Source organism: Propithecus coquereli, unplaced genomic scaffold, assembly GCF_000956105.1.
Source record: "Propithecus coquereli isolate 6110/MARCELLA unplaced genomic scaffold, Pcoq_1.0 Scaffold119, whole genome shotgun sequence".
In the NCBI taxonomy this organism is placed as follows: Eukaryota; Metazoa; Chordata; class Mammalia; order Primates; family Indriidae; genus Propithecus; species Propithecus coquereli.
In genome coordinates, this window is record NW_012135969.1 from 5,301,074 (window position 1) to 5,311,856 (window position 10,783).

The 10,783-nt window shown below is 40.7% G+C and overlaps 1 protein-coding gene across 1 annotated transcript in view; it reads right to left on the reverse strand.

Annotated features, from left to right (window-relative positions):
• Nucleotide 1: 1 nt before the first annotated feature.
• MRPL45 (mitochondrial ribosomal protein L45) overlaps nt 2–10,783 on the reverse strand; it is a 16,034-nt gene continuing 5,252 nt past the window's right edge. The window contains exons 4-8 of the mRNA XM_012659950.1: nt 10,456–10,554; nt 2,905–2,953; nt 1,500–1,649; nt 909–1,082; nt 2–714 (exon numbers count right to left, since the gene is read on the reverse strand). Coding sequence (XP_012515404.1) covers nt 628–714; nt 909–1,082; nt 1,500–1,649; nt 2,905–2,953; nt 10,456–10,554 — 559 coding nt within the window. The 3' untranslated portion in view covers nt 2–627. The remainder of the gene's footprint in view (nt 715–908; nt 1,083–1,499; nt 1,650–2,904; nt 2,954–10,455; nt 10,555–10,783) is intronic.

The following is a 10,783-nucleotide window of genomic DNA, read 5'->3' on the forward strand; positions in this document are numbered from 1 at the left end:
TAAATTATTTTTTTGGATTTATATCCTTCTATAAAGTACAAATGCCAATTCATCAGTGAGTCAGTGTACAAGAAAAGGCCCTCTTAACGATGTTTTATAAACACTGATTATTCTTCCCAAGTCTCAATTTCCTGGGAAGTCACATCACTCACAGGTAAGCTCATCTACCACTTCTGCTATTCAGAGGCTGGTCTACTCCCAGCCTGAGCCAGGGGAAATGTATAGAACCCACTAAAATCTTTCCAACACTCTGATAGTGTTTTATTTCAAACTCTGATCCCTGCCCTGTGATTAGAACGAGAATGCTGCCGTTTTGTTCCCACAGTTCCTGCTGTGGGAAAAACTGGTATCGGATGTTCTCTGAAACATTCTGCTTTTCAGCTAGACTCAGAAACTACATGTACAATTTAAAAAAGAAGAAGAGGGTCCATGGCTGTGCATACCTGCCACCAGTAAGCCCCACCATCAGCCATCAGCCATGCTTGCTGAGGATGAGACTGCTGAAAAGAGGCAGGCAGGGCAGGAGAAAACAAAGGTAGTTCTTCCTGCAGCGCAATGGAGATGGAGGACTTCCCGGCTCCCGGCAGCCTCACCACCCATGCTTCACCCCAGGAGTCATGTGTGCCATCAGGCTAGCTGAGGCTTATGGGCCTCTCCTTGTGCTCCTTCATGGTCTTCCCCAGGTTTCAGCTGGGGGCCAGGGATCATCACCGTCTGAAAGAGCAGAAGCTGAGTTACCTACCAACCAAGACCATGGTTCACCCAGCCCCCCACCCCCGACCAGGAAGCTTCCCCTTCCCCGGAGTTGCATCATCCCCTCTCTCCACTAGGTGGAGGAGCCCAACAGGAGTGGCTTAGGATGCCACAAGCACTGCCTCAGCAGTCTTAAACCATGCCAGCTGTCTCACCTTAATGATGGGCTGCTTAGGGGGTGCCCATGAGGGAACAATCTTGCCATGCATTCTCCAGCTCCCATAGGGGTTCGTCAGGTGCTTTTCAAACACAACATACTCCAGGACATCCTTGGGCACATCTTCCTGTCCATACATCAACCGTCCAAACCGGTCATAGATGGCCAGAGTCTGCAAGGATGATAGTGAATCTGGTCTGTTAGTTTTTTTGGTTTTGTTTTGGTTTGGTTTTTTGCCACACACACATTTTTGAGACAACCATAACAAAAAATTTTAATGGGTAGGAAAAAGTTTATCTCAGAATTCTGAATCTCAGACTAACTGATCAACTGCTGACACTTTACTCTCAGAAGTTCTTTGACCAGGTTGGGGAGTGGGGGGCATCAAGACCAGGAGGTGGGAGAGAACAGCCCCACACCATGTCACAGTGGAGCTAACATTTGGCAGTGGGAAGGGTGCAGTGACAGAGCAGGGAAGACCATGGCGAACCGTTCCTACAGTCCTGGGCAGCTGTACCCAGCACTCCAGAGGTAGGTGCCCAACCTGAGAGTGAGAAAAGCTGGGAGGAAACCAGACTGGTGCCCCGACCTGGCGGATGTGCATGCGTACGGTGACCTGGCCGTACAAGTTGCTCTGGTTCACCAGACTTGAACAGCGGACCTGGACCACCAGGGGTGGCTCTAAAGATTCCACGAAGTGCCAGCGGACAGTCTTATATCTGATGTCCCAGACCATGTCCTAAGGGCAAAGGAGAACAAGTTCAATGGGGTTTTTCCCTCCCTTTAGGGAAGCTGTTGCTGACACACCAGCCCTCACTTCCTGCAACACTACAGCCCACAGCCAGCGTTTCCCACCAAACGCTCTCTTGTGCCTATTTTCTCTCCCAACTTCTCAAGTTTTTTTTTTTTTCTTCTCAAGTTTTGATTAAGCTATTGCTCAAGCTCACCTCACAACTCTCTCTTCATTTAAATTACAACTCAAGACCCACCTTTCTCCTTGAGGACCCTTCTCCAAATCGATGAAAACCACACTCCAAACTGCCAGCACCCCCAACACACCATTACCCTCCCATATACTTTCATAATCTGCTAATTATTGCATGTACTTTTGTTGACTGCATGTTTCTTCCCCACCCCCTCTCACGTTTTAGCAGTGAAAGATGGGGATTTTACAGGGATAAAGGCTAAACTGTTAAGACTGGATTAGCTATACTTGTCCCTGGAGAGATTGCTAGAAACTGAAGTTCTACTGATAGAAATTAAAGCTGAATTAAAGCCGAAGTTCATATTCTTGAATCTCTAACTGAACCACAAAGTCCCCATTCTTGGGGGTCCCCCAAAGTACCTAGCAGCCTGTTGCCACCCAATGTAAACCTCATGAACTATTGTTAAATCCTTTATTACAGTGTAGGCATATATGTAAGTGTGGTCTAATATATACCATATCCTGACTTCAGGATCTATACCCCTGAGGTTTCAATACTGAGAGACTTCCTTTTTTTTTTTTTGAGACGGGGTCTTACTCTGTGGCCTGGGCTAGACTGCAGCAGTGTCATCATAGCTCACCGCAACCCCAAACTCCTGGGCTTGAGCGATCTTCCTGCCTCAGCCTCCTGAGCAGCTGAGAGACTACAGGCGCACGCCACCACGCCTGGCTGATTTTTCTGTTTTTTGTAGAGACAGGGTTTCACTCTTGCTCAGACTGGTCTCAAACTCCTGACCTCAAGTGATCCTCCCGTCTCAGCCTCCCAGAGTGCTAGGATGACAGGCGTGAGCAACCGCGCCCGCCTGGGACTTCCTCTTTCTTCATTTGCCAGGGCCCCTGCCTGAGTCCATGCCAAGTCATTATCATTCAGCTAAAAATAACGTAACTTAAGCTTGTGTCTTAAATTTCCAGCATTTTCAAAACTGATCCTTCTTAAGAAAAACCACAGGTGATGTCTAGAATCTGCCCATTCTGGGATCCCACAGTTCTGAGGAGGATGAGAACCTACCGGAAAACAGCGTTCAGTTACCAAGGTATGAAGCCGGTCATGGTCTGAGCTGGAAAAGAAAAGAGAAATATATCATTGATTACTGCTTTTATGATACTCTGTATGAAAGTTGAAAATAGCCTTGAAAATGAAAAAGAATTCATTTTTAGAAACATTTTCTGTGCATCTACTGTAGGTAATATGCTAAGTTCTGGGGCACAAAGATGAACAATAAAGTGATTTACCAGAAAAACTTGAGATCTAATAGCAGAATAAAATTATGTTTAAATCTCAGGAGCAAGAAGAAATTTCTCTGAAATTACCACACATCCTTAAGCTGGGCAAGAGATCCTTACTGACATGGGGAATGATTTCTGCTCTAAGCTAATATGAGGAACAAAGTCTAACACAAGTAAAAATCAAATGCTCGTATTATCTCCTCTTATCTCTGACACATCTTATCTCTGTACCAACTGGCCTGGCCTCTTATCTTACGCTCTAATCTTTGAACCTAGTCAAAGATAATCATCTGTCTTTTCTGGTCTGTCCTTTTCTTTCCTCTCCATCTTTGTTGCTGCTAGAATATCCTAGTCATGTTCACTTTATGCAGTAACGGTAAAAAAAACAGACATCAAACCCCAGCTCCTGCAGGCACATTTTAGGAGGGTTCCCAACTGAGGGGTCTCAAATAAACCTAAGACCACAGATTAGTTTCTTTCAGATACACACACATGGCTTTTCCCCAAAGTTTAATATTTTATAGACAGTTTAACTCTTTGTGCCCTTTGAAAAATCTTGTTATCTAATCCCAGAGTGGGTAAGGGATTAGTTCTAATGTGTCTGTCTGCTTCCCTTTCACCTCTATTCTTCATAGAAAAGATTCTAAGTCATTTCCTCCACTATAGAAATAGACTAGAGTCAGCTCTGGTGACAACTACCATGATGACCACCATGGCTGACACCTCCGAATGAACTCTTCCTCCTCCCTATCCTGGCCTAGAAGTCTTCAGTGGAAATAAATTCCATATTCCATGAGTTCATTTACTATTTTACTCAACAGAACTTACTATGAAAAATAAAAGGAAGACTGAGTCTGAGTCTGCAACATAAAGGACTGAGCTAATGTAAAACTATTCCCACAATAAACATCTAGACATGGTGGATAAAATATAATATAGAAAAACACATTTTTAAACACTCTATCCAAGTTTGCAAAGAAAGGTAAATTCCCAGACACCAAAAAAGGAAGAGGGAACTAAAACCAGAATTGAAAGAATGCAACCTGATACCATGGCAGCGTAAGAGATGATTAAGGGATCCAGAAATAGGATCTAATGGCTAAGAGCTTGACTTCTCCTGAAACCTGGGACCCCTGAAGGGCAGGGAGCGGGACTTGATATCCCTGCATAAAGCTATGACTCTCCAAAGGGTCCTGCATCTATAAGAAAGGGAGACTACTCTAGAGATAAAACTTCTCTCTGTCTAGGGTCTGAGTTGGAAAAGAAATAAAAACTGAAAAATTAAAGCCCTAAGCCCAATTACACTTAGATGTGGACACAGAATTTATGGTGTCTGTATGGTATAGGAATTCCTAAGCTAAGAAACAGACAGAGGCCAGGAGCAGTGGCTCACCCCTGTAATCCTAGATCCTCCTGAGGCAGGAGGATCATTTGAGGTCAGGAGTTTGAGTTTGCAGTGGGCTATGATGATGCCACTGCACTCTAGCCTGGGTGACAAAGCTGTCTCTTACAAAAAAATATATATATACACACACACATATATTATATATATAAAATAATATATAATGTATATAAAATATATAAGATATATTTTATATATAAACACATAAAATATGTAATATATAAAATAATATATAATGTATATAAAATATATAAGATATATTTTATATATAAACACATAAAATATGTAATATATAAAATAATATATAATGTATATAAAATATATAAGATATATTTTATATATAAACACATAAAATATGTAATATATAAAATAATATATATAACATTGTATATATATGTAGATAAATAAATAAATGAATCAAACAAATTCTGGAGCTAAAAAGTACATCAACTAAATTTAAAAATTGACTTGAGATTTATGGAGTAAATGCATTCAAAAACAAAACTAAGACTCAAGGAATGGATGCTGTTTTACTGAAATGTAAACATGCTAGCTGCTGTGGAACAGCTTGCATGCACATACTGCCTTGTGGTTATTATTTTGTCCAGAACTTTTCTCTTTGAAGCCCTCAGGATTATTGAAATGAAGGGAGGAGATCTGAATTCTCAAAAGAATGTCTTTGGACTGTCTGCAAATACTAATTTGAAGAATTCTGCCATTAATTTATTTCTAAAGCTTCTTCTACCTCTAGGGAGCAATTCATTGTTTTGAAAGTAGCATTCTTTGAGAAAAGCTTCATTTTGTATTTGATCCAGGATGATGATTGGTTAGTAGTTAACTAAATTGAATTAAAAGTCGACTATTTTGCAAAAAAAAAAAAAACTGACTTGAAGGCCGGGCACAGTGGCTGACGCCTGTAATCCTAGCTCTCTAGGAGGCTGAGGCGGGCGGATTGTTTGAGCTCAGGAGTTTGAAACCAGCCTGAGCAAGAGCGAGACCCCGTCTCTACTAAAAATAGAAATTAATCAGACAACTAAAAATATATATAGAAAAAATTAGCCGGGCATGGTGGCGCATGCCTGTAGTCCCAGCTACTTGGGAGGCTGAGGCAGGAGGATCACTTGAGCCCAGGAGTTTGAGGTTGCTGTGAGCTAGGCTGACGCCACGGCACTCTAGCCCAGGCAACACAGTGAGACTCAAAAAAAAAAAAAAAAATTGACTTGAGGGGTTCAACAGCAGATACCAGCAAGCAGAAAGGACCGGTGAACTTGAGGATAAGGCAACTGAGATTATATAGTCTGAGGAGCAAAAAGAAAAGAGAATGAAGACAAATGAACAGAGCCTGAGGGACCTGTGGGACATCATCAAGTGTACCAAATACACATCCTTGGAGTCCCACAAAAAGGAGGAAGAAATGAGCAAAAAAAATATTCAAAAAAACAATGGCCAAAAGACCCCAAATCTGATGAAAGAGATGAATATGTACAACCAAGAGGCTCAACAAACTCCAAGCAGGATAAACTGAAAGAAATCCACAACAAGACACATTATAGTCGAAGTGTCCAAACCCAAAGACAAAGAGAGACCCTTGAAAGTAGCAAGACAGGAGTGACACATCACATATAAAGAACCCTTAATAAGATTACAGCTCACTTCTTATCATAAACCAGAGGCCAGACGGCAGTAGGATGACACATTTAAAGTCCTAAAAGAATAAAAAAACAACCAGTCATTCAAGAATTCTAGGCCGGCCACAGTGGCTCACGCCTGTAATCCTAGCACTTTGGGAGGCCAAGGAGGGAGAATCACTTGACGCCAGGAGTTTAGGATCAGGCTTGAGCAAGAAAGCAAGACCTCATCTCTACAAAAAAATTTTAAAAATAGCTAGGTGTGGTGGCACACACCTATAGTCCCAGGTACTCAGGAGGCTGAAGTGAAAGGATCTCTTGAGCCCAGGAGTTTGAGGTTGTAGTGAGCTATGACTGTGCCACTGCACTCCAGCCTGGGCAACAGAGCAAGACCCTGTCTCAAAAAAAATAAAATAAAAAGTTACGAGAGACAAAGAAGGCCATTACATATTTAGAAAACGTCCGATGCATCAAGAAGATATAACAATTATAAACAGATACATATTTAATACAGAGCCTCAAAATATATAAAGCAAAAACTGACAAAATTACAGGGAGAAATAGACAATTCTATGACAATAGTTAGAGACTTCAATACTCCATTTTCAATAACGGATAAACAAACAGGCAGAAAATCAAAAGGGAAATAGAAGACTTGGACAATAATATAATACCAATTAGACCTAACAGACATATACAGAATACTCTACCCAACGACAGCAGAATACACACTCCCCAAGTGCACTTGAAACATTCTCCAGGATAGGACATATGTTTGGCCACAAAACAAGCCTAAATAAATTTTAAGAGACTGAAGGCATACATAATATCTTTTCTGGTCACAATGGAATGAAACTAGAAATCAGTAACAGAAACAAAACTGGAAAATTCCCAAATATGTGGAAAATAAACAGAATACTCTTAAATGTCCAATGGGTCAAAAAAGCAATTAGAAGGGAAATAATACCTTGAGACAAATGAAAATGAAAACACAGCATACTAAAACTTCTGGGATGTGGCAAAAGCAGTACTAAGACAAAAATTTATAGCTGCATATGTCTACATTTAAAAAACAGAGGCCAGGTGCAGTGGCTGACACCTGTAATCCTAGCACTGTGAGAGGCTGAGGCAGGAGGATTGCTTAACCTCAGGAGTTAAATACTAGCCTGAGCCAAGAGCAAGACCCTGTCTCTACTAAAAACAGAAAAAATTAGCTGGGTGTGGTGGCATGCACCTGTAATCCCAGCTACTTGGGAGGGGCTGAAGCAGGAGGATCGCTTGAGCCCAGGAGTCTGAGGTTGCTGTGAGCTAGGATGATGTCACTGCACTCTAGCCTGGGCAAGAGAGAAACTCTGTTTCGAAAGGGAAAAAAAAAAAAAAGGAAGGAAATTCTAACATGTTATAATATGGACGAACTTCCATAGCCTAATACAATACCGTCACCTTTGGGTTAGGATTTAAATTTTTTTTAAATTACTGTGATTAATATGTTCAGGAAATTAGATGGCAGAATGGAGAATTTTATCAGAGAAGTGGACACACTAAAAGACAAATGAAAATTCTCAACGTGAAAAACAGAAAATAAATACAAAATTAAGAACTCAATAGGTAGGTTTAGCAGCAAATCAGATACAACTAAAAAGAGGACAGGAAGATAGATTAGAAAATATCCAGACTAAAGCTGGAGGGGGGGAAAAAACAGTTGGAAAAATATGGAAAAGAGCCTCAGACACATTTGGCACATAGTAAAAGATCTAACATATGTATATTCAGAACCACACAGAAGATGAGAAAGTGGAATAGAAGCAAAATCTGAAGAGATGTTCTCCCTGAGAATTTTCCAACACTGACAAAAAAAGCACCCAAAGACTTAAGAAGCAATATGAGCCCAAAGCAGGATAAAGAAACACACATATAAACACACCTGCGGGTACATCACAGTAAATTGCAGAATACTAAAGGGAGAGGAAAAAAAAATCTTAAAAACATCCAGGGAAAAAAGAAACTTTAACTTCAAAGGAACAACAAGAAAAAATAGCTAACTTCTCAATAGAAAACAATAGTAACCAAAAGATTACATCTTCACAATGCTGATAGAGGCCAAGCACACTGGCTCACCCCTGTAATTCCAGCACTATAGGAGGCCAAGGTAGGAGGATCGCTTGAGGCCAGGAGTTCAAGACTAGCCTGAGCAACATAGCGAGATCCTTGTCTCTACAAAAAACAGAAAAATCAGCTGGGCATGGTGGCATATGCCTGTAGTCCCAACTAACGGGGAAGCTGAGGCAGGAGGATCGCTTGAGCCCAGCCCAGGAGTTTGAGGCTGCAGTGAGCTATGATGATGCCACTGCACTCTAGCCCAGGTGATAGAGACAAACCCTGTTTCAAAAAAAAAAGTTGATAGAGAACTACCAAGCTAGAATTCTCTACCCAAAGAAAGAATTCTTTAAAAACGAATTAAGAGGGCCAGGCGCGGTGGCTCACGCCTGTAATCCTAGCTCTCTGGGAGGCCGAGGCAGGCGGATTGTTTGAGCTCAGGAGTTCAAAACCAGCCTGAGCAACAGCGAGACCCCATCTCTACTAAAATTAGAAAGAAATTGACAACTAAAAATATATGCAAAAAATTAGCCAGGCATGATGACGCATGCCTGTAGTCCCAGCTACTTGGGAGGCTGAGGCAGGAGGATCGCTTGAGCCCAGGAGTTTGAGGTTGCTGTGAGCTAGGATGACGCCATGGCACTCTAGCCCGGGCAACACAGTGAGACTCTGTCTCAAAAACAAACAAACAAACAAACAAAAAAACGAATTAAGAGGAAAAAAGTAAACAAACAAAAAATGAAGGCAAAATAAAAAGACAGCAGAACCAAAAAAACAGATAACAATAATATTGAAGATGGATGAGGTAGTGATTGGAATTAAAGGGTTCTAAGGATCTTATAACATTAAATAAAGAATGTATGTTAAACATTTTAATGATAACCACTAAGACAAAAGAAGTAGCACATTAACATTTCCAAACAAGTAGAGGGAATAAAAAAGGAAAAAGGAAATTATATCAAGCCAACAAATGAAAGGAGAAAAAGAAGCAAAGAAAAATCATGGTAAATGGAATGCACAAAATAATTTGATAGAAAAAATCAAATATACAAAAAACAGTGTTGAACAACAAAAACAGCACAGTTCAAAAAGATATATACAAGCCAGGCTCAGCGGCTAATATCTGTGATCCCAGCACTTTGGAAGGCCAAGGCAGGAGGATCACTTGAGCACAGGAGTTTGAGACCAGCTTGGGCAACATAGCGAGACCCCATCTCTACAAAAAATTAAAAAAATTTAGCCAGGTGTGGTGGCACATGGCTGTAGTAGGAGGCTGAGGCAGGAGGATTGCTTGAGCCCAGGAGTTCGGGGCTGCAGTGCACTATGATCATGCCACTGCACTCTAACCTGGGTGAAAGAGCAAGACCTCGTTTCAAGAAAAATACAAAATAAAAAAACCTAAGACGTATACAATAATATTATTCATGTAAATTCTTTAAATACATAAAAATAATATGGTATATTGTTTATACACGCATACATGTGGTAAAAGTATAAATATATACATAGGAATGATACATAGGATAGTAGTTATCTCTAAGAAGGAAAAAGATGGGGAGATGGGGCTTTAGTTAAATGTTTTATCATCTATGAACCTGGGGGGTGCTTTTTTTTATATGTTTGAAATATATCATAATTTCAAAAATGTATTCTACTAAGAAATAAAAGTAACAAGAAATAATTAACAAATTTTAGAGTACAGGCTCCTACCTTAAGCCTAGCTACAGCAGCAACAGCTCAAAGAATGTCAGCAACAGTCCAAGCACTAGTACTTAAGATTATTCCAGGCCCTTAGTGTTGATTCTTCATCTCCCTAGCAGCCCCTGACTTCACTGAATCAAGAAAAAGTTGGAAATTTTCAAAAGAAACTTATGCAAAATAACTAAGGAAAGGGAAATGTCACACATAAGACAAACACACAAAAAGAGCAGGATGAATTAAGCGATCAGACAGGGTGAAAAAAGCAGCCATTCTAGCACAGGATCCCAACACTTGCAGGTGGACCTGAGACAGACCAAATGATAAAAACTCCCAGAAGCAGAGAGAAAAATTGAGGACAGCTTCAGTCACTAATTACTTCCCATATAGGAAGTTCTCTCACTCTAGGACTTTTATCCAAAGGAAAAAAAAAAATCTGTGCAAAAAACTGTGCCTACAATGATAGCTGCTGAGAATAGAATGGGTATAAGATAGGGAGTTCACTTACTTGTTTAGACAAAGGTGAGCTTCCACGAAGATATCCTTAGCTTTTTCAGGGAAGTCCTTAATTTTAAAATCAGCATCATATTCTCTTATTTTCCGGACTCTGTAAAATTAAGCCTGGGAATCATTTCTAAAGAAGATTTCATATATTTCCATAATTCACAGCTTACATTACTCTCCATTGACGTCTGCTACATATTCAATAATTGTTTTTTGGCCGGGCGCGGTGGCTCACACCTGTCATCCTAGCTCTCTGGGAGGCCGAGGTGGGCGGATTGTTTGAGCTCAGGAGTTCGAAACCAGCCTGAGCAAGAGCGAGACCTCGTCTCTAC